Genomic DNA, 25,648 nt, shown 5'->3' on the forward strand with positions numbered 1-25,648 from the left:
GTTGTAGTTATCTACCTGCATATGTTTATCTGCAATATGATTATTTGTTTTCATTGAATTTCCTTTCATTTGTATTATAGTTTCACCTCTTCTAAATTCTACAGACTTCAGCTCTCAGTCTCCTCACTCACTATTGAGTGTTAGGAGGTTTAGCTGAATGTGGAACTACACACTGCCCCAGGGTAATACATAGTGAGGACAGAACAGACCCAATTCTAGTAATGTAAATACTGATGCATGGGTCACTCAAAATAAAATTCGAAATAGACTTGGAGATATACAAATAAACAACTGTCCGGGACCAGTTTGTATCTGTTCCAGGGTACATAATACATTGGAGTCACATTTTTTTGCAGCGGAACTTGGCAAAAAAAAAAATCCGCTTATCACTACCTGGAACATAAAATTTGTACTTGGATAGATAACTGCCTGAAGGATAGATTACAAAGGGGGTGCTACACGGAATATTTTCTAAATTGACCATTGTTATTTGCGGGGTATCACAGGGTTCTGTCCTTGGTCCTTTGCTTGGTCCTTAAAATTGTTTATTAATGAAAGTACTGTCTCTGTTTTTGCAGATGATACTAAATTGCTCAAAACTATTGGGCCATTTTACTAACATTTGAGAAGGATCTGTAGATTTTTGTAGATAATAAAATGTCTAATTCCAGGCACTGTCATTCTGTGACCACTAAAGCAAATAAAGAACTGTCTTGCATGAAAAGGGCATAAACTCAAGGGATTAGAATTTTATAGGTCTTTTTTAAGGCCTCATCTTGAGTATGGAGTGTAGTTTTGGGCTCCAGTGATTAAGAGGGATATAAATGAGCCGGAGAGAGTGCAGAGACGAGCAACTAAACTGGCTAGATGGATGGAAGATTTAAATTATGACAGCAGAAAGTCAAAGTTGGGGTTGTTTCAGCTGGAAAAGTGATGCTTGCAAGGGGACATGATTAATATTTACAAGTTTATTAGTGGGACACATTGCCATTTAGTGTATAACTTGCATTTATATTATTTCTGCCAAAGTACATAACCTTGCATGTATCAACATTGGATCTCATTTTCCAGTTTGTTGCCCAGTTTTCTAATTTAGTGAAATCACTATCTGCAATGTGCCAACATCCTGCATGGAACCTATAGTTCTGCACAATTTAGTATCAGTAAAAACATAAATGGTACTTTCAATGCCCACCTCCAGGTCATTAATAAACAAGTTGAAAAGCAAGGGACCTAGTACAGAACCCTGCGGTACTCCACTAACAACACTGGGACAATTAGAAAATGTTCCATTTACCACCACTCTTTGTAACCTATATTTTAGCCAATTCTCTATCCAAATACTCCAGTGCAGTCCAACATTCCATAATGTAAAAAGTAACCTTTTGTGTGGCACTGTATCAAATGCTTTAGCACAGTCTAAGTAGTTTATATCCACTACCATCCCAGAGTCAAGGTACAAAATTTATCAAAGAGTGAAGTTCCGCCACTAGAGTGAAATTCCTCAGCTCTCAATTCATTTCTATGCGATTTTGAAAGGCGTATTTATCAATGGGTGAAAGTGAAAGTTCACCCTTTGATAAATATGCCTATAAAATCCCATAGAAATGAATGGAGAGTGGCGGAACTTCACTATTAACTTCACTCTTTGATAAATATATCTGCTCACCTTCTTATAGAAAGAAATTAAGTTAGTCTGGCAAGATCTATTACACATAAAACCATGCTGGCACAAACTCATAGTATTATGGTTTGCAAGTCAAGTATCTTATCACTTAACACCCCTTTTGAAATGCTTTCCTACCATTGACATCAAATAACCGGCCTATAATTTTGAGGCTGAGAACAAGTTCCCTTTTGAATAGCAGCTCCACATTAGCAAATAAGCAGTCTCTCTGCACCATGTCAGACCTCAATGAATCCTGAGAAATGAAGTAAAGAAGTTTGGCAATCACAGAGCTAAGTTTGTTTAGAACCCTGGGATGAATACATCTGGTCCTGTACCTTTGTTTATCTTAACATGTTCTTGTCTCTTTGGAATTTCCTCGTGTTTGAACCATGCATCTAAGTTGTATTACTAGAATTGGGACTATTAAGATGCTCCATCCAAGTACTGGAGCTGCAAAAAATGTTTCTCTGATGTGGTTTTTGGCTTTGGTTGATGCAAACTACTACTTTTCACTGATCAAAGTGTTGCCATTTGCTAAAACTGCAGATGCTAATGCTTTTAAGAACTCTATCCCCAGTATGAAACTATTTGCTGAATCCCCCAGCCCCAGCCACTATGAGAGACATATTGAATGCCTATATTTTTTGTTTTTGTAGGGGTGAGACAATTGCACTTTCAAAATATTTTATGAGGCATTTACCCTGCTATACCAAGAGCCGTTGAAAAAGTTTTGAATTATAGACAATTTTATTCATGAAGAATGATGAATGCTTTTGGCATAATGTCTAATAAATAGTATTTTTCACTTCATTTGCTGTGTACTTCTTAGCTTTTGACTGTACAATTTGAGGACACATTAGCAGATTCAGTATTAGATTTTCATTGACCTGTGGACTTTTGTAGCTACAAATCTGCCCTGCGCTCCTTTTAACATCAGCCTCTTCCAAGCCAAACAAACATACTTTACTTCACTCATTAACTCCCTTTCTAAAAAACCAGCACAACTTTTCTCCACCTTTAACACTCTCCTTTCCCCTTCTCCACCCCCTCCATGCACATCTGTCTCTGCTCAAGATATTGCTGAGCACTTCAAAAACAAAATTGACACTATCAGAAGGGACATTACACTACTCAACCCCCCTAGACTTCTACCACCCTCCCTCCACACTCCCCAGTCTCTCCTGTGCTCCTTCACCCCTGTCACTGATGAGGAAGTCTCAAAGCTTCTGGCCTCTTCTCACCTTACCACCTGCCCGCTTGATCCAATTCCCTCAAAACTTCTCCGCAATACCAATCCTTGTCTAATCAAAGCCTTAACTCACCTATTTAATCTTTCGCTCTCAACTGGACTGTTTCCTTCTCAACTAAAACATGCTCTTGTCACCCCCATTCTGAAAAAACCCTCTCTTGATCCCTCCAATCTTGACAACCTCCGACCTATCTCTCTGCTACCTTTCATCTCTAAACTACTTGAGCGCCTAGTCTACAACCGACTTACCTCATTCCTCTCTGACAAAAACCTGCTGGACCCCCCTACAATCTGGTTTTAAGCCACAACACTCCACGGAAACTGCCCTGACTCGACTAACTAATGACCTCTTAACCGCTAAAGCCAACAATCATTTCTCACTACTAATATTGCTTGATCTCTCAGCCGCATTTGACACTGTAGATCACCCTCTCCTCCGCCAGTCCCTCCAGTCGCTTGGCCTTCGTGACACAGCCCTGTCCTGGTTCTCTTCTTACATCACCAATCGTTCCTTCAGTGTCTCCTACAACGGAGTATCATCTTCTCCCCTACCTCTTTCTGTTGGAGTTCCTCAAGGCTCTGTCCTGGGACCATTACTATTCTCCCTCTATACTTCCTCCCTTGGCAAATTAATAAATTCGTATGGTTTTCACTACCACCTCTATGCTGATGATACTCAGATCTATCTCTCATCTCCTGATCTCAACCCAGAACTCCTAACTCGCGTCTCCTCCTGCCTGTCCGCTATCTCTACCTGGATGTCGCAACGCTACCTTAAATTAAACCTCTCTAAAACTGAAATGGTTCTCTTTCCTCCAACTAACACCAGTAGCATCCCCGAAGTATCCATCATAGTTAACAATTCCACTATCACCCCCTCTCCCCAGGCCCGGTGCCTTGGGGTTATCCTAGATTCTGCCCTGTCATTCACTCCTCATATCCAGTCACTTATTAAATCATGTCACTTCAACCTAAGGAACATATCCAAAATACGATCATTTATCACCCAAGACGCTGCCAAAATTCTTATTCACTCTCTCATCATATCGCGTCTAGACTACTGTAACTCTCTTTTAATTGGCCTCCCCCTCCAGAGACTGTCACCTCTCCAGTCCATAATGAACACTGCTGCGAGGCTCATAAACCTCAGCAACCGCTCCTCCTCTGTCTCGCCATTCTGTCAATCCCTGCACTGGCTTCCGTTACCTTTCAGAATCAAATTCAAATTAATGACACTGACTTTCAAAGCACTTCACAACTCTGCTCCACCCTACATCTCTGAACTCATCTCTATATATACTCACCCACTCGCTTACTACGCTCCTCTACTGACCTGCTACTCAACTCTTCTCTCATTACCTCCTCACATGCTCGCATTCAAGACTTTGCAAGGGCTACACCTTCCACGGTCTGTTCGACTTTCTCCCAACCTTTCTGCTTTCAAAAAATCTCTGAAAACGCACTTCTTTCAAGAAGCCTACCCTCACTCTGCTTAACTACCAAACGCAACACCACATACAATACCACATTTCTCACCCACTTAATTAGATCTTGCCCACTCCCACACCTTGTGTATTACTCCCTTCCCTTTAGACTGTATGCCTATGCATAGGGCCTTCCTCACCTTTTTGTACCTGTATTGATTGTGATGTTTGTTACTCCATATATTCTATATATGTAATTCATGTGATGTAGTTGTATAATCACATTTACTTTACAGTGCTACGCAATATGTTGGCGCTATATAAATACATGTTAATAATAATAATAATAAATAGTGGCCCATCTGGAGTTGTATTAGTCCAGAGCCAGTTTGCAAATTATTCCAGATGAAGTCATTTCATGGCAGCTACCCAGAATTTAAAGAAAACAATATTTATTATCATTGATTATCAATTTTCAGTGGTTTTAAAGTTATTCAAAAGTGACCTTTAAAATGTTCTTATGATGAATACGATTACATAATACATTTTATTAGTTGCCCATAGCAACTACATAGATCTTGGTTTTCATTTTCCAATTACCAGTGTATTGACCAGTTGCTATGGGCAATGGAAGGTCTGCTTTTTGAAATGTCTTACCCATGGTAATTTTCCCATTTGTGACTTCAGCTGGCATGGACTAAACCCAAGATTCAGTTCAAGATTTTGCTGAACTTTTTTGAAAGATTACTGTTTCTCCGTAAGTTTATTTAGTGCCTAGCCAAACCTCATCTGAATGCTTTTAGCCAAATGGCTTTAAATCACTGAACCTATGATGCCAATAGCCACAATCACGATCACTCTCCTCTGCATGAGGCCACTGCTCCCCTTGCACCCGATCACTGCTTCTCCCATCCCAATTGCGTAGAGAAGATAAATGAGGTAAGTGCAAGCAGGGGGAAGGGGGATGCAGAGGTGGGTTGTGGCTGGGGTGAAGGGCCATGGATGGGGAGCCCAAAGTGTGTGTGGGCCCCAATGCTGCAGCCCCGGTGGGCCCAGACCCTCCGAGTCCAACACTGAACCCAAGTGTAAGGGAAAATTTGTCAGCGCTCGGTTTGCCTTTAAAAAATATTTACAAAAAAATGAGGTGTTAGGACCACACTTTGGCCAAAATATGTAAGCTCACGTGGCACATCAAGGCCCCTCATTGTATGTTACTAAACCCAAGTGTACCTATGGAAACCTCTTTCTATGCAAGGGATAAACTATTGCTCCTCCTAAACTATGGAAGCCCTGTAATCAACTAAGAGACTCTAGCTTAACTTAATTAGAAAGAAAATAACAGAAAATTAGATGTAGGTAGGTATACTTCAATCTCCTATAAGGAACAACAGGCAAGGAAACTTATTACATGCAATCCTGCTACCAACTATGTCTTTATTCCTCTTTGTCTTTAATGTTCCTCTTTGTGTCCTTTCCAGAGTGTCCTGTGAATCTTTATGCTATAGCTGAGCCATATAACCAAATCTAGACTCTTCACTTTTTAATTAATTTCTAGGCTATTTTTATTGGACAGCCTGCCCATAATTTTTTTTATGTAACTGGGTCCCACAGAGCTCTCCAGACTTGCTGGAAAAAGAATGTGTTGCAAGCACAAATGAGCACCCAGAAGGAAAAGAAAAAGATTATGGGGCAAATTCATTAAGCAGCGAAAATGCGCTAGCGATGCCTTCGCCACACTCCGCCGCACTTCACCAGGCGTAGTTTTGACAGCGCTACGCAAATTCACTATAATGTGAAGTTGCGCTCAGGGAGGCGAACGGTAGCGAAGTTGCGCTAGCTTTAATTCATCAAGCAAAGCTAGCGATGCCTAATTTGTATACAGCGCCAACTTAAAGTACAATGGACGTATATGTAGCACCAAATACATTACACTACACAAGCCTGGGAAAACTTATAAAATAAAATAGAGGTGTTATTTTGCCCTATACATGTGCCCACTGTATAGTTTAGGTGCCATATGTTAGGAAATGTAGGGGGGAAGGAGGGTACCCCCAAAAAAATGTACTATCTTTTTCAGCCTATCACCCTTAAAAAAGGAAAAGCAGCCAGCGTTTTTTGGGACTTAGAAAAAATTTAAACTTTTTTTGAAGCAAGCCCTATCTACTCTATTGCACTTCGCCTGGTCTCAGTTGGTGAAGGCAAGTCTGGCGCAAGAGTTAACGTTCATGAAAATCCGCAAGTTAGTGAATTAGCGTAGTTATGTCCCTTCGCCATAGCGCAACTTCGCCTGGCGTAAGGGTGCGAAGTACCGCTTAAGTAGGTCCACTTCGCTAGTGAATTTGCGCTAGCGTTAGCCACTTGGCGCTTTAGTGAATTTGCCCCCATAGGTCTTCTAGCCCCCAGTGTTTGAGAACATGTTGAAATGGTCCAAAGTACCAGGGAAGAGGTGGCACTTCCCCAACAAAATAAGCTATCAAATGTTCAAATTTGACAGAATAGCGTGACAATTTTTCCAAATATTTTATTACTAAACACTTTATTCTGTGTTAGCATCAATCTTAGGTATTGGCGACATCTTCTGACATTTGAATTTGCTGTTGATGAAATTAACAAGAGGGTTGACATCCTGCCCAACATTACTTTGGGGTTCCATATATTTGACTCGGGGTCAAGTGAAGCACTGACTGCTGAAAATATGTTTAGAGCATTATCAGGAAACAGTCATGCGATTCCTAACTACAACTGCAGATCATATGGAACATTTATTGCATTCATAGGTCACATTATGTCTTCCTGTTCATATACAATGGCTATACTTCTCTCTGCCTACAACTATATACAGGTAATTTGATTTTAAAAAGACATTCCATAGTTTTAACCTATTTAAAAGAAATATCAATTCATATACTGCATATATAGTAAATTGAAATGATATTGAAATACTGTTTTATTATTGCAGAGGAAAAGGGAAATTGTTAAAAAAAAAAATAGAATTATTTGCTTATAATAGAATCTATGGGAGTTGGCCTTCCAGTAATTTGAAACTTTCTGCATAACAGGTTTTCAGATAACAAATCCCATACCTGTAATATCTTTTGAATGCCAGTGGCTTTGCACATGCTCACTGCGTTCTGGGTTTCCAAGCTTAGGGGTAACCTCATTAGACATGAGCTTACATCTTTCACAGAAGCTGATGCTACAGGGCTGATTATTTCTCAATGCAGAATGCACTGGTTTTTAATTCTACCATGTAATGAAAATCTAAATGAATTAATAATCAGTCATGTAGTGCCTAAGCTCTTGTAACTGGCAGCCCAGAGGAGGTGCTGTGAATTAGTAAAAAAGAAGATGGGAAGCTACTGGGCATATTTCTAGGCACTATTCACTGCTATTATATTCACTGCTAAAGGGCTCTGGTAGTTTTGGACTGCTAAAGAAGCCCAACATAGGTCATTTATCAACACTGGGCAAATTTGCCCATGGGCAGTAACCCATGGCAACCAATCAGATTGCTGCTTTCATTGTTCTACTTGCAGCTGGCTTTAAAAAGCTAATCACTGATTGGTTGCTATAGGTAACTGCCCGTGGGCAAATTTGCCCAGTGTTGATAAATGAGCCCCAATTAGTTCTTAAAAAATGAATTCTGCTTAATTTCATGTGGGTAGTCATTATTGGTCTTGCAGATTGGCCAATTGTGGGGCAGCAAAGATTTGGTTTTTTGTTAGTAAGTACTTTCTACTTTCTGCCCAATTTTTCCCATGTAGTTCTTTATTTTTCAAATACTATTGTGAGAATCAACTAACCAAAGACCAGCCTTATACTTCCTGATCATATTTAGTATGGGCTGTCATCAAGAAGTGTTTTTAATTTGAGGAAGGCAAAAGTGATAGAAAGCAGTAATGCAATAATAAAGAAATAATATGATATATGGTCAACTTCAAATGATTTAAGAGTAACTTTACCAGTATAATGTACACTTTCTATGACATTCTTTTCTCCGTAGGTCAGTTATGGTGCCATGGATAAAGTCTTTGATGATAAGATTATTTTCCCTCACTTTTTCCGCACAGTGCCAAGTGAGCATGCTCAGTGCCAGGCCATCATTGCGCTCCTTAAACACTTTGGGTGGAACTGGGTTGGCATTATCACTTTTGCAGATGAAAGTAACCTGAGAGCAAGCAATGAAATGAGAGACAAGATTCTAAAAAGTGGCTATTGTGTTGAGTTCCTAGAGGTGATCTATAATGAACAGATAATATTGAAAAATATTAAAAATAGCACGGCTAATGTAATCATTGTATACAGCAGTGTTGAAGAATTGCAATTGGTAGCAACCGCTGCATATATTGCAAACCTTAAAGGGAAGTTGTTCTTGACAAATAAAGAGATAACGTTTGAAATGGACAACGCTTTAATATATCAACTGCATCCTTTGCATGGTTCTCTCTCAATTTCCATCTCTGATGGAAACATACCTGGGTTAATCGAATTCTTGCAAAATGACGGTCCCTCAACACTCCCTGTAAATGGATTTTATATCAATGTGTATGAAGCCTTCATTTATGAAGACAAAGATAAGGTGGAAAACCCTTTTAGGAATAAGCAAGATCGGCGGATTGGCCCTTTCTTATACAACAATCTCAGAGTCTCGTACAGTTTTTACCTTGCAGTATATGCAGTAGCACATGCTCTGCATGACATGATATTGGAGATAAAAGGCCATCATCCTCAGTTTCTGCATAACAAACTCCAGCCTTGGCAGGTACACTGTTGTGATGTTGTTAAACTTTTAAGATATTTGTAATTATTATAATTAATCTGTGAGCATATGAAGTGTAGTAGGAATATCATGTTATAGTAGCTAATACTACTTACAAGTTAGGGACCATTGTTAATACTGTATTAGGAACTTCCAGGAAACAACAATATTGAATGAGGAATTTTTACTATATGTACTATACAGTAGGAATGAATTTTGAGTACAATATTTCTTTTGTTTAAAAATATTTAACACTAAAGGGCACATTTACTAAGGGTCGAATATCGAGGGTTAATAAACCCTCAAATTCAACCCTCGAATATAAATCCTTCGAAAATCGAATTAGAAGGATTTACCGCAAATCCTGTGATCGATCGATAGAAGGAAAAATCGTTCGATCGAACGATAAAATACTTCGAATCGAACGATTCGAAGGATTTTAATCAATTGATCAAAGGATTTATCTTCGATCATAAAAAACTTAGAAAGGTCCCCATAGGCTAACATTGAACCTCGGTAGGTTTAAACTGTTTAAAGTATGCAGTCAAAGTTTTTTTTTTAAAGAGACAGTACTTCGACTATCGAATGGTAGAATAGTCGAACGATTTTTATTTCGAATCGTTCGAGTCGAAGTCGTAGTCGAAGATTGTAGTAGCCTATTCGATGGTCGAAGTGCCCAAAAAAAAGTTTTTTTCATTCGAATCCTTCACTCGAGCTTAGTAATGTGCCCCTAAATTTGTCACCCTAACGTATACATAATTGTATACTATTTAACTACAAGAATATCTCTAATATGTACTTTTTAAGCTTTTAGAGTTTGTAACTCTATTTATAACCTTGTAACTTTGGATAGTCTAACTTAACCTGTATCTGTTTTTTTATTTTTTTTTTGTTAAGGGGATACTCTCTTTGGAAAACTTGTTTTTTTCAAAACACATCAGTTAATAGTGCTGCTCCAGCAGAATTCTGCACTGAAATCGGTTTCTCAAAAGAACAAACTGATTATTTTATATTTAATTTTGACATGGGGCTAGACATATTGTCAGTTTCCCAGCTGCCCCCAGTCATGTGACTTGTGCTCTGATAAACTTCAGTCACTCTTTACTGCTGTAGTTGGAGTGATATCACCCTCCCCCCCCCCAGCAGCCTAACAACAATACAATGGGAAGGTAACCAGATAGCAGCTCCCTAAAACAAGATAACAGCTCCCGGGTAGATATAAGTACAGCACTCAATAGTAAAATACAGATCCCTCTGTGACACATTCAGTTACATTGAGTAGGAGAAACAACCGCCTGCCAGAAAGCAGTTCCATCCTAAAGTGCTGGCTCTTTCTGAATGCACACGACCAGGCAAAATTACCTGAGATGCTGCCTACACACCAACTAAAAAAAATACACTTGTTGGTTCTGGAATGAAATTTGATATTGTAGAGGGAAATATTTGCAGTGTAAACAGTGTAATTTAGAAATAAAAACGGAACCATAAAAATTATGACAGAATATAAATAAATTACTTTTTAACTGCATAGTATTGGCATGAAGTTCAGTTCATGCCAGCCCACTACTAAATACAAGAGTATGTTAGGTAATTGCTTTCATTTGGTAAATGCCAATGAAAAATGCCATATTCTCTCATTATGCTAAATTAGTATTGACTGAATTGCTGTTGATATCTATTTGCAATGTTCAAACTGCCCCTTTCTCTTTCCAATTGCAGCTCAAACATTACATGAAGAATGTCAATTTTAAAACACCAGAAGGCAGACACGTGAAATTTGACGATAAGGGAAATGTCCCAGGACAATTTGACATTATGAATTTTCTGATTTTACCTGACAGAACCATGATGAATGTCAAAGTTGGAAAATATCTCTCCTCTGTTCTTGAAGAGGAACAGCTATTTTTGAACAAGAGCATAATACAGTGGCCACATTCAGCAGAGGTAATACAATCTGGGATTGGCATCAAAATGAATCAGGTTATATCTGGAAATAATCAGAAGAAATCATTCAATAAAGAAACAGAACTTTGTTTGCAGAACTATAAATGAAAACGTAACTTTTAAAGGAGAACTAAACCCTAAAAATTAATATGGCTAAAAAATGCCATATTTTATATAAGTTTCAGCTTGTCAATAGCAGCAATGATCCAGGACTTCAAACTTGTCACAGGGGGTCACCATCTTGGAAAGTGTCTGTGACACTCACATGCTCAGTGGGCTCTGAGCAGCTGTTGAGAAGCTAAGCTTAGGGGTCGTCACTAATTATCCAGCAGAAAATGAGGTTTTTCTGTAATATAAGCTGATGCTACAGGGCAGATTATTAAAGAGGAACTATTGCGAAAATAAAAATTTAATATAAGCTTTATCATACTGAAACTTTCTAAATACATTAAATTAAATATTCTGCATAATTTCTGAATTAATCAACATTAACATTAATCAAACATTACATGAAGAATGTAAATTTTAAAACACCAGAAGGCAGACACGTGAAATTTGACGATAAGGGAAATGTCCCAGGACAATTTGGAGGAATCTTCACTATTCCTCTCTCAGCATCTGTTTCTCTTCATTCTGTCTTCATGCAGGAGTTGGGTGTCAGATAATCATTGACAGATCCAATATATCTTATAGGGGGGCTCTTTTTGCCTAGAAGATGTATTAGAACTCTCTCTCTATTAAAATCACCAAACATCATGTCTCTCTACATGCAGGATTTGTGCAAAAGGCAGTTATTTTGTTAGATTTTGTTTGTACTGGAATTTGAGTAAGCTCTAATAAATCTGCTAGGAAAGGAGCCCCCCTTTAAGATATATTGGATCATTCATCTGACACCCAACTGCTGCATGAAGACAGAATGAAGAAAAACAGATGCTGAGAGAGGATGTCACAGCCGGCACCCAATACCAGAACAAGTGCCAAGCACCCTGGTCTCGGCTCGGCTTCACCAGTAGTGTGACCACCGTTGGGCTTCGGGAGGAGCCCTCAGCTTACTTGGGTGCCACCTGGATTTAACGAGGGGTACAAGGCGAGATGTTCTGGCTGGCAAAGGAGCGCGGCTGTTAGCAAAGTCTTTTGGGCCGAAGATCACGGTACAAAGGATTAGGCAGAAGGATGGTCAGACAGGCTGGGTCGAGGCAGGCGGATATCAGAATCGTCAAACAGGCAAAGGGTCAAACCGGGTGATCAAACAAAGGGTTAAGCAGAAGAGTTGTCGTAGGCAGGCAAAGGTCAGGATACTGATTGGAGAGTAGTCAGGAAGCAGGCTGGGTCAAAACACGGATAATCAGATCAAATCAGAATACAAACAGACGCACAAGGCTCAGGAAACCACCAGAACTTAGTTCTATCACGGGCAATGTCTGTACACTGAATTGCCCTTAAATAGGATTCAAATTTCGCAGCAAAAACGTGCTAGCGCAAGCACGCCAGCGCCTTCATGAGGCGCGCCATGCGCGCCCTAAACCAACATGGCGTCGGCGTTAGGGACCGTGCGGCGGGCGTCCCCGCTGATGGCGCGGCAGGTGACCCCGCCACACAGGTATCCTTACAGAGGAATAGTGAAGATAAGCATGATTATTTTAGAAATCATGCAGAATATTTAACTGAATGTATTTAGAAAGTTTCTTACTTCAGTATGATGAAGCTTATGTTACATTTTTGTCATCTTTAAATTCTGATGCTAATTGCACTGGTTTCTGTACTGCCATGTAGTAATTATCTGTATTAAAGGGGACCCGTCACCCAAAAAAATTATTCAAAATCCTATTTTATCATATTAGTCATGCAAAATGAACTTTAATTACACTATATAAATTATTTGAATCTTGTTTCCTTCAGTCTGGAAATTCATAATTATAACAAGCAGGCAGGAGCCATTTTGTGCACACTGTTATTAAGACAAGCCTTGTATCATCTCAGAATCTTGTTTGTGCACCAGAATGGGGGACCCGATGTCCATTCCCATGTCCTGGTTACACAATTAAACGGTGAAGAGAATGGGGGATGTGGGGAGAGCAGTGACATCTAGGAAGTGCTGAATGGAAAGTGAAAGTAATTGTCTGCCCCGCCTCTATGCCACTGGCATAGAGGAGTGGCAAACAATATTTGATTGACAGCTGAGATTTTTAAATGAGCTTACAACAGCTATGAATGCTTTAATAAAAAATATAAATTGGATTTCATGTTTAATTTGAAAAGGACTTTTATTATACAGATTTTTGTGTCTGGGTGACAGGTCCACTTTAATTACTAATCAGCCTTATATTGTGACATTTCTATTCTATGTGTACTGTATATTGTGAGTGGGTCCCTAAGCTCAGTAAGTGACAGCAGCACAGAGCATGTGCAGTGAATCAGCAGAAAAGAAGATGGGGAGTTACTGGGGCATCTTTGGAGACACAGATCTTTACTGCTAATGGGCTATGGTTGCCTTGGGCTGGTACTACTACTACTAACTACAACTACTTCTTTAGTTAAACTTACAATCTTAACTTACACATTGCACAACTAAAACAACCAGATGCACACAACAAATAAAGTAAAATTAGTAGGCCTGCACCTCCTGCAAAGCAAAAAAAAAAAAACTTTTATATCAGTCTTTCACACTTCCCACAAGCTTGCTGTCTCTTATGATCAGGCTGTATTTAAATTAATGGTTAATGGTATGCTGCCATTGGCCTGTGCACTGAGATATTCACCCCTGCTTGATTTATACTCCTGTATCTTGTTTCTTTGAGGAGTGCAGAGGAGCTGCGTCAGTGGGAAAGAGTGAACATCCCAGAGTATTAAAATTTCAGATTAAAGTTTAGGTTTATAAAATAGCATGGCTAGTATCAAAAAGTATCAAAAAGTCTTGATCATACAAAAAAGGATGAGGCTAATCAGCTCTGGTGTATAAGGATTTCAAGGTTATTATTCTGAATAATTCTGTAATTCACTTAACGGTAATATATGGTTTATGAAGATTGTCACATGAAATATTTGTGTTTCCCAGTAGATCAATGACACATAGGGGCACATTTACTAAAGGGCGAATATTCCGCCATCACAACACTTCGCCACTTCGCAACTTTGCTCAGACAACGCTAATTCACTAACTTGCAAAGTTTGGCAAAAGCTGGCAAAGTTGCACTAGCGTTACTCCGGCAAGTATAGCGAAGTTGCGCTACTGTTGGCTACGTGGGAAGTTAAAGTTGAATGGATGTATATGTTACAGCAAATACATTACACTACACAAGCCCAGGGAACCTTAATAAAATAAAATAGAGTTGTTATATTTCCCTACACAGTTTCATTTTAAGTCCCCCAAACCAAGTGTGTGACCAGCTAAAACTCTGCTGCCTATTTGCTGAACTAACCCATTCATCAAACAACATGGGGTACAATGTATTAAAAGAATTTCAGAGCTCATTACACTATAGTATTATAGATACATTTGCTTTGTGTGTGCCTCATAATTTAATCTCAGTAGTAAGAGGTGCAGTTGATATGGACAACTAGAGACTATCACTTGTCAAAAATGATAAAGGGTTTCTTTAATGAGTGCAGCTGATATGGAAAAACATAGTAAAACTCCTACCAGTGGCTGTCATGGATAAAGTATACACTTTCCTAAATGTACCCATTAAAAAAATCAAAATATGCAAAAAGATTCCAATGCTGTTTATATGCACAGTAGAAAACATTTTTCAGAATCAGTTCCAGATTTTCACAACAAAATGGTTTTCATCAGAGAAAGTTTTCCTTGAAATCAATCTGGGCTGGTATATTGAGAAAGTACGGAGAAATACGGATTGAGACAATTCTGAAAGAATGCTTTGTTTTTTGTTTGTTTTAGGTCCCCAAATCTGTTTGCAGTGAAAGCTGCTCACCAGGGTACAGAAAAGTTCACCGTGAGGGACAACAGATTTGCTGCTACGACTGTGTCCTCTGCCCAGAGGGAGAAATCACCAATATGTATGGTGGGTATTTCTTCAAGACAGACTACCTTGGAGCATATTTGTTTAGTTTGCCTGCATGGAATAATTATTATTATTATTAACATGTATTTATATAGCGCCAACATATTGCGTAGCACTGTAAAGTAAATGTGATTATACAACTAAATCACATGAATTATATACATAGAATATATGGAGTAACAAACATCACAATCGATACAGGTACAAAAAGGTGAGGAAGGCCCTATGCATAGGCATACAGTCTAAAGGGAAGGGAGTAATACACAAGGTGTGGGAGTGGGCAAGATCGAATTAAGTGGGTGAGAAATGTGGTACTGTATGTGGTGTTGCGTTTGGTAGTTAAGCAGAGTGAGGGTAGGCTTCTCAAAAAAAGTGCGTTTTAAGAGATTTCTTGCAAGCAGAAAGGTTGGGAGAAAGTCGGACAGACCGTGGGAGAGAGTTCCAGAGGAGGGGTGCAGCCCTTGCAAAGTCTTGAATGCGAGCATGTGAGGAGGTAATGAGAGAAGAGTTGAGTAGCAGGTCAATAGAGGAGCATAGTAAGCGGTTGGGTGAGTATATAGAGATGAGTTCAGAGATGTAGGGTGGGGCAGAGTTATGAAGTGCTTTGAAAGTCAGTGTCATTAATTTGAATTTGATTCTGAAAGATAAGAAGCCAGTGCAGGGATTGACAGAATGACGAGTGAGAGGAGGAGCGGTGGCTGAGGTGTATGAGCCTCGCAGCAGTGTTCATTATGGACTGGAGAGGTGACAGTCTCTGGAGGGGGAGGCCAATTAAAAGAGAGTTACAGTAGTCTAGACGTGATATGATGAGAGAGTGAATAAGAATTTTGGCAGCGTCTTGGGTGATAAATGATCGTATTTTGGATATGTTCATTAGGTGGAAGTGACATGATTTAATAAGTGACTGGATATGAGGAGTGAATGACAGGGCAGAATCTAGAATAACCCCAAGGCACCGGGTCTGGGGAGAGGGGGTGATAGTGGAATTGTTAGCTATGATGGATACTTCCGGGATGTTACTGGTGTTAGTTTGTTAATTAGTTTGTTTCACTGTTGTTGGCGTTTTATTCTTGTGCTGATCTTCCATTTGTGCTCAACTACAGCCCATAAATAGACATGAATAAATTGCTTGCTGGTGATTTTATACAATTCAGTCCATTGAATACAGGTATGTATAAACACATAGGTACTCATTTGCAGCTGCTCATTTGATATGCACACAATGCAATTACAATGCTTTTAAATATCTATACAAACTTGACTGGCTACAGAATATTATTTCTGTTTTAATCCACAAATGTCCATGCATACATGGCTGACTTTGCACGTAGATTTAGCTTTGCCCAAGCAGATATTTTATCCAAAGAAAGAACCAGCACTTGGACCTACTATAGTGTGATAATCCCATTGCAAGGAGACAGAAAGCAACATGGTGATGAATGATGACAGAGAAGAGGGAACAGCTAGAAAGGGCCATGAACAGTACTTTATATAACAATGACTGGTCTTGTGATTTAGTGTATACTGTATAACTATACAACACAAGTTTCTCCCTATAGTAAGACAATTTGGGATGCAATATTGTCAACGGTGACCCTTTAACATGTTTCTCAGCTACAAGGCCAGATCCCCAAGATTACCACAGTTAATATAAGACTTTTAACATTTCAACAGTTGTGCTATTGTTATTGTTTAACATTTTTATGTATTATTCATGTTGACTGTTTTGGTTTGTGCTAAAGAATTAATTACATTTGGCCTTGATGTTAGATATGGACAACTGTATCAAATGCAAGGAACATCAATGGACTGACAAGAGAAGAGACAAATGTATTCAAAGAGAGACAGAATATCTTTCATTCCATGATTTTCTTGGGATATTTTTGATGGCCACATCCCTATTTTTGTGTGCGATAACCACAGGAATATACTCAATCTTTTATAAACATCGATTGACTTCCATTGTGAGAGCCAATAACCTACGTCTCAGTTACATCCTCCTCTTCTCCCTCATGTTGTCTTTCCTTTCTTCCTTGCTTTTCATTGGACGACCAAATGAAGTTACATGTTTGATTCGACAAGTGATATTTGGCATTATCTTTGCATCTGAACTTTCCACACTAATTGGGAAAACTATGACAGTTGTTATTGCTTTCAGTGCCACCCAACCAGGCAGCAAACTTGCAAAATGGATGAAAACTCAAATTACCTACAGCATTGTTCTACTTCTTTCTTTTGGGCAAGTTGTTATATGTTCAGTTTGGTTGATCTGTTCTCCCCCCTTTCCACACATTGACACCAAATCGAAGACTGGAATGATCATTCTGCTGTGTAATGAAGGCTCAGTTGTTGCTTTCTATATAATGGTTGGATACATTGGCATCTTGGCCATCGTTAGCTTCTTATTAGCATACTATGCTCGCCGGTTACCTGACAGCTTTAATGAGTCTCAGCTCATAACTTTCAGCATGTTGGTGTTCTGCTGTGTCTGGATCTCCTTCATCCCAGCCTATATAAACACCAAAGGCAGATCTGTGGTGGCTGTGGAAGTATTTGCGATTTTGACTTCCAATGCAGGACTTCTGGGTTTCATATTTATCCCCAAGTGCTACATTATTCTTTTTAGGCCTGAGCTCAACAACAAACAACATTTAATAAGAAATAAATGACTTTTATATAATCAATCATTATAGTACTCTATAGTTGCATTCAAGGTTAACAATCTAGGAAAACATTAAAAGAATAATATGTATAATGGAAAATATGTCACAAATTTAACCAAATTGATCTTAAAGTTGGATTTTAGGTGTATTTAAGTGTGCAATAAAACATTCTTCTGAAACCTCACCTTAACTAGCAATCAGCCTGACCTCTCTGCCTCTCTCTGCCTCTGCTCCAAGCCTCTTCCTTCCCCATAATTTAAGTAATCAATGGTATATTCTAACTGAAGAAGCTGCTCGGATGAGTAGTGAAACGTCTTCATTGATTACTCAGCAAGTCCAGTTGTTTTTAGATTGACCTATACTAGATAAATCTCCCTTCATGTTTTTTTACCAGAGAAAACAACCCCAACCATGACACTCTACCCCCATAGTTTATAATTTGTCTTTCCTTTATCCAGTTTATTAATATCCTTCTTAAGGACTAGAGCCCAAAAATGTGTACTGAAAATGAGGCCTTACCGGAGACCTTTAACCCTTTAAATGCCACAGAATGTAGAATCTATGATCTGTGAATAAAAGTACTGAAATGCCACAGATTGTAGGTATGAACACTATTTCTATCCCTTCATTACAGATAGGTTCTCCCTTTTCTCTTACATCTAGATATTCTATATTGTTTCTATAATTAAAAAGATCATCCACAAAACACTAAGGGGTCGATTCACCAAGGGTCGAATATCGAGGGTTAATTAACCCTCGATATTCGACTGCGAATATCGAAGTCAAAGGATTTTAGCGCAAATAGTTTGAACGATCGAACGATAAAATCCTTCGAATCGAAGGATTTTAATCCATCGATCGAAGGATTATCCTTCGACCAAAAAAATTTACCTTCCCCATAGGCTAACATTGAGGTTTTAGATGGCGAACTAGGGGGTCGAAGTTTTTTCTTAAAGAGACAGTACTTCGACTATCAAATGGTCGAATGATTTTTAGTTCGAATCCTTCGATTCGAAATCGAAGGTTGAAGTAGCCCATTCGATGGTCGAAGTAGCCCAAAAAACACTTCGAAATTCAAAGTTTTTTTACTTTGAATCCTTGAATCCTTCACTCGAAGTTAGTGAATCGGCCCCTAAATGTGGATAAAAAATGTTTTTTTTCTATGTCAGTACTATTTTGGAAGATATGTGTCCGGAAGGAGGTTAACCCTTGATATGGCAGGCTATGTGCCACACCTGAAACTCTCACTCAGGACTGGGCCTTTAGTTAACAGTGAGAGGATAACCAAAAAAAAAAATGGTATTAAAAGATGCAAATTAATGGTGCCAGAAATTTTTTGGAAGGCATTCTTATTTTTGCAGCTTTTGCTCTCTTTTCTTCTTTTGTAACTAAAAAATGCACATGTGAATGATTTGTAGGTACTGAGAGCTACAGTTGTGCAATTTAACTGAATGTTGCTAAATCAGCCCTAGTGTACATTATTGTGTCCAACAAACCAAGTACTATGTAGTTAATTGTACACTTTCCCTTATCCCTGACATGAAATTTTAATGAATCAATAAGAAGAGTACAAGAATTGTCATTTGAGCAAATTCAGCTCCAACTCTCTACAACGATCTAACGTGGAAGCCCATGAAGCCAGAAAACATCTCTAATAAAAAACTTCAGCCATGGCAGCAGCAGAAGGAAGATTCATCAGCAGAGAAATTGGCCATTTTGGTAAATCTGTCTACAATCCACAATGGTTTGAGTAGACCCATAGGATGAATGTGAGAGTCTTTGCAGTTTTTACCCATCTCAGAATACAAAATGAAACTCTTAGCTACAGATGCAGCCACTTTGGTTTGTCTGTTTGACACAGAATAACTAAACACAGATATCCCATTAATCTCATTAAACACAGAAAACTGCGTCACAACATCCCACCTAATTAAAGCATTCACCATTGTGAACACGTAAATATGTAGGCGTTTCCCGTACTTCTGGCTGAAGCAGTGTATCAAGATATATACTTGGAGGAGGAGTGAATCACGGGCAGACACTATAGTACGACCCGGGGGTCGTGTCAGGCTCTTGTGTACTTTTGGCAATGTATACAGCACAGGGCACTTAGGAAAATCCTGCTTCAAAAAATCATACAGTGTTTTATCAATTACATTGCCCTCAAAACGCCTACATATTTACGTGACACTCCGCATTTATTCAAATGCATTAGTGAGTTGTCCCTCCCCCATGACACAACCTTTCTTCTTGCCAGTATGGATGTGGTGAGCTTATACACCATAATACCACATGAGGCCGGGATTACGGCTGTAAGAAAGGCTCTTGAGGAATCTAACTCCTATACAGGCCCTCCCATTCCTTTTGTGTTAGAACTGTTGGAGCTAGCCTGAATTATTTTCGATTTGAAAGCTGCTTCTATTTGCAGATGTCTGGGACGGCGATGGGGGCTGCCATGGCACCCGCATATGCCAATCTATATATGCACTTGTATGAGCAACGCTTGATAATCCCTCAGTTTGGTGAAAAAATGCTGTTTTTTCATCGCTTTATCGATGATATGATTATCATTTGGCGTGGATCTGTTGAGGAGTTTACAGACATGGTCAATTACTTAATTCACTGGATAGTCCAGTTAGATTCACGTTTGAAATTATTCCAAAGAAAATACACTTTCTCGATCTTGAGTTGTCTGTGAGTGACCAGTGCCTTGATTACACTCTGTTTAGAAAGCCTACTGACAAAAATGTACTTCTTCATTATAGAAGTTGCCATCCATCCACTATGAAGAGATCTCTTCCAATCTCACAATTATGTAGAGTAATTCGCAATAACTCATCGGAGCATCACACAGAACTCCAACTGGGTGAGATGTGGTCTCGCTTTAAGGATCGTGGTTATCCTGATAGAGTACTTGATAAGGCTCTTGTGGCAGCACGAAATAGGTCTAGCGATACAAGTATAATTAAGAAAATGGAACCGAGACTAGCCTTTTGCACCACCTTCAATGCGAGTACTAGCATATTAAATAGCTGTGTAAGGGACCATTGGAAGATTATTGAGGCTGATCCCGATCTATGTAAAGTAGCCTCAGGCCCGCCAATGATGTGCTATAAACGTGGCACAAATCTGAGGGATCTGCTTGTTAAGAGTGACCCAACTGAGTGTTTTTCTAAGAAATCCAGTGGATGGTTACGTGATTTGAAACTTGGCTGCTTTCGCTGCCCGAGCTGTACTTCATGTAGATATATGTCTCCGGGCACATCTTTTCTTCACCCTCAAACAGGGAAACGCCTCTCAATTAGACATCATATCACTTGCACTACCACCCATGTGATATATTTAATTAGTTGTCCCTGTGATCTTTCATATGTGGGGACAACTGACCAGACGCTGAGATTGCGTATGGACGGACATCGTTCCGCCATCAGCACAGCATTTAGAGATGGTGTAAATAATAAACCTGTTGCAAAACATTTTCTTGAAAAGAGCCACATACTTCCCACGTTTAAATATATAGCCATAGACCACATTCCGCCCCTGAAGCGTGGGGGTGATAGGTCTAAAATATATACTTCAACGCGAAACATTTTGGATACGCAAATTGAATACTTTGGCCCCTTTAGGTTTAAATGAGCACTGCTCTTATCTGTATTTTCTCAGTCAACGCTAACTGCCTATATACAATGTTGCAAACTGTATATTCGTAACTCTATGCAATAATCCTTAGCTTGCATCCATTTTATCTTTACTCTGTCTGCATATCTGTTACAATGTTCACATTTTTCTGCTCTCTTGGTGCAGGTGTCTCTCTAGTCACGAGATTAAGTGGGCGTGCACAATGGGGTGAGTGTCATGTTTTTAGGTATTTAAACACTGATGTTTTTTCTGTAAACAGGGTCTTGATAAAGGTCTTAAAGACAGACCGAAACGTTGGCTGGTTCTATTTTAATGTAACTAATAAATATGAAGTTTTATTTTTAAAAAAATCCTGGTGTCCATCTGTCTTTTTGGATAATATATATATCTCAAGTTCAACCCCTCCAAATGAAAACCCAGCATCCATACACACACCCCTCCCTACTTTTAATTAAATTCTATATACCCATACCTATACTAACTATAGAGCTTAGAATCACAATAGCCTTTGATATTATGTCTGTCCAAGAAATCATCCAAGCCATTCTTATAGTCATTAACTGAATCAGCCATCACAACATCACCCGGCAGTGCATTCCACAACCTCACTGTCCTGACTGTGAAGAACCCCCTACGTTGCTTCAAATGAAAGTTCTTTTCTTCTAGTCTAAAGGGGAGGCCTCTGGTACGGTGATACACTTTATGGGTAAAAAGGTCCCCTGCTATTTGTCTATAATGTCCTCTAATGTACTTGTAAAGTGTAATCATGTCCCCTCGCAAGCACCTTTTTTCCAGAGAAAACAACCCCAACCTTGACAGTCTACCCTCATAATTTAAGTCTTCCATCCCTCTAACCAATTTAGTTGCACTTAGTCTCTGCACTCTCTCCAGCTCATTTATATCCCTCTAAAGGACTGGAGTCCAAAACTGAACTGCATACTCCAGATGATTTACTTCTGCCCTGTAAAATAATATCATAACCTGCCCCCACACACTTAACAGTTTATGGAAACAGATCCTTGTCTCTGTAGCCTGTTAGTAGAACAATGGAAAAATGTAAGAATAACAACTCTCCATGACACTATAAGGAAAATGACACACGTGGCACTTTGCTAATAGTAAATGTGTCGAGTAAATGTATCTTCTTTCATCCCCTGTATTCCCTCACTTGCTAAAAAGCCATCCAACCCCTTCTTAAAGCTATCTAATGTATCAGCCTGTACAACTGATTCAGGGAGAGAATTCCACATCTTCACAGCTCTCACTGTAAAATAATCCTCCTGAATATTTAGGCGGAACCTCTTTTCTTCTAATCGGAATGGGTGCCCTCTTGTCAGCTGGAAGGACTGACTGGTAAACGAAGCATTAGAAAGGTTATTGTACAATCCCTTTAGCTGTTGCCACTTAGCTGCACAGATTGCCAGTTTGTCAAGATTCTGCTGCAACAATGCTGCATCCTGGATGGAATTAATTGGGCTGGATAGTTTTGTGTCATCTGCAAACACTGATACATTACTTACAATACCTACCCCTAATGCATTAATGGACAAGTTAAGTAAAAGTGGGCCAAATACAAAGCCCTGAGGGACCCCAATAAGAACCTTAACTCCGAGTAGAGAATGCATTGCACAGTATCAAATGCTTTGGCAAAATCCAAATAGATCACATCTACTGCTCCCTCTGCTACTTACCTCATCATAAAAAACATTCAAATTAGTTTGACATGACCTATCCTTCATAAAGTCATGCTAATTACTGCTCATAATGCCATTCACTGGGAAAAAATTGAATGTGTCCATTAACAAGCCTTCAAATAATTTGCCCACCATGGATTTCAAATTTACTGGCCTATGATTGTCAGGCTTAAATCTTAATCCCTTTTAAATATAAAGTAGGAATTATATCATCTTTCCTCCAATCCATAGGTACCATACCAAATGAAAGAGAATCTGAGAAAACCAGAAATAGAGGCCGGTCTAAAACTAAACTAAGCTCTCTCAGAACCTGAGTGTGTATTTAATCTGACAATGGTGCCTTGATCATATTAGTTTGTATTAAAGCTTTATGAACCATATCCTGAGTCATTCATTGACTAGATTGAGTTGAGTCAACAGTACAGCTATGAGGTGGGTCTGGGAACTCTGCCTCCTTTATTGTATAAACTGAAGAAACCGATTTAGCACATTTGCCTTTTCTGTATCTGTTACAAACATACTGGTGAAATTATTTAAACGAGCCACACTCTCAACCCGCATCTTTTTACTATTATAAACTTTTTGGGGTTAGTTTTAGCCTCTGCCACAATGCACTCCTCATTTACAATCTTTACCTTCCGGATTGCTGTTTTACAACATCTATTATAGTGTTTATATTCATAAAATGCAGCTTCTGACTTGTAGTTAACGTCTTTACTTCTATATTAAGCCACATAGGGTGGTTATTGGTGCTTCTACATTAACGTCTTAAGGGAATACATTGAGGCACTAACATATCCTTTTCAGAAATTCAGTGTATATTTGTTTTTTGCACCAGACATTAAATTATATCACATTATGGTCTCTATTACCCAGAGGTTCAATTACTTGCACATTTGCTATAAGTTATGGGTCATTTGAGATCACTAGATCCAGTACAGAATTTTTTCTAGTAGGCTCCTCAACAACCTGTGCTATAAAATTGTCATGCAACAAATGTATAAACTTGTTCCCATTAATTGTCCTAGCAGTACTGTTGTTCCAGTCAGTATCTGGGTACTAAAAATCCCCCATTATTATTTATTTCCACAAACTAGCAACCTTTTATATTTGCCTTTTCCTCACTTACATTAGGGAGTCTATAGCATACTACTACAATTAATTTGCTGGACTCTACAATTTGTGAAAAGCTTTACCCATAAGACTTAATTTTCTAACATCACCTCGTCCTTTATATTAGCTTTTAAATCCTTCCTAGAAGACATACCCCTCCTCCTTTTCTATTGTCTCTGTCCCTCCGAAAACAAAGTATAGCTGCTGCTATTAACTGCCCAATCATGCGACTCATTCAGCCATGTTTCGGCCACACCAATCGCATCATATTTTCCCTCTAGCGCCAGCACCTCCAGCTCTCCCATTTTACCAATCAGACTACTTGCATTTGAAAACATTAATTTAATACAGGAACCAGCATGAGAATTTCGTAAATATAACATGTGGTTCTTCCTGTCATTAACAGTACCCCCAACAAATCTCCTACCCCCATTTTCCTTTCCTGTGCCCACTACCTCATCTAACTTATCTTCCATGGAATCCTTTAATGCACCCTTTTCCCCCATGCCAAGTTTAAAATCTCTTTCAACCCTCTAGCCATCTTCTGCTAGGATGTGTCCACAGCCCAGAAACCCAGGAAATGTAGCCGACCACTCAGACTTCATAGTCTTCATAGATAAATGGAGGGGCCCAGGAGAAAGGGATGCTGTGAAGTAGAGCAGACAATGAATGCTGATAGAAGGCAAGGTTCCCTGTCATTATAATAATTAAGACCTTTAATTGTTCGAGTTTCCATCAAAAGCAATGAAAAAAATTCAAACATCATGAACATCATGGTTCAAGGGACCTCTGCCATTGACTCCTACATGATCTCAACAGGTTTTAGATGGTGTATTTTCAGATTCAAGCTATTTCCAGGGTTGGGGTATAATAAATTTCAAAAAAGTTTTTTTTTAATTTAACTCGAACTAATAATTTTTGACCAAAAAAAAATAACCTCACAAATTAAAAATTTCATGGAGAACACAACTTGATCCTTAATGAATCTGCCCCTAAATAAATTAAATACATTTATGGTAATGAAAAAAATGACAAATGTTCGTACATTGGCCCCTCATTTTCACCCAATGATATAAACATTTCTAAAAATCTAATAGGAATGAATAAAAAGTGGGTGAGTTTTTCTGTGGTGGGCTCTAATTTCACCCTCTGATAAATCTGCCCCAAAAGTCTAAATTTGTACTTTTTAAAGTCAAAATTCAGGAAACTTTTTTATGGATCCATGTAAGTAGCATCACCATAGTAAAGAAATTATTTCTAGAATGGAAGGAAGAAGGCGTAAATAATGTATTTATTTTTGTTACATCTAAATTTTGTAACTTCTTGTTTGTTGTACTTTTTTTTAGTTTATTCCCTGTAGTGATGTGAAAAAGGAAAAAATGTGTTGATGCAGAAACAGCAATACAGAGTATAAATAGGTATAGGATTCTCAAATTCAGAAGAACTAAACACTACTAATACCAGACTACGGG

The 25,648-nt window shown here is 38.8% G+C and overlaps 1 protein-coding gene across 1 annotated transcript; it reads left to right on the forward strand.

The window, feature by feature from the left end:
• Positions 1–5,340: 5,340 nt before the first annotated feature.
• LOC121397311 (vomeronasal type-2 receptor 26-like) lies at positions 5,341–17,736 on the forward strand. The gene is made up of 5 exons (XM_041573930.1): positions 5,341–5,427; positions 8,346–9,104; positions 10,821–11,045; positions 14,944–15,067; positions 16,838–17,736. The coding sequence occupies exons 1-5, from the start codon at positions 5,341–5,343 to the stop codon at positions 17,734–17,736; spliced, it is 2,094 nt and encodes a 697-aa protein (XP_041429864.1).
• The last annotated feature ends 7,912 nt before the right edge of the window (positions 17,737–25,648 follow it).

This window comes from Xenopus laevis, chromosome 8L (assembly GCF_017654675.1).
Source record: "Xenopus laevis strain J_2021 chromosome 8L, Xenopus_laevis_v10.1, whole genome shotgun sequence".
In the NCBI taxonomy this organism is placed as follows: domain Eukaryota; kingdom Metazoa; phylum Chordata; class Amphibia; order Anura; family Pipidae; genus Xenopus; species Xenopus laevis.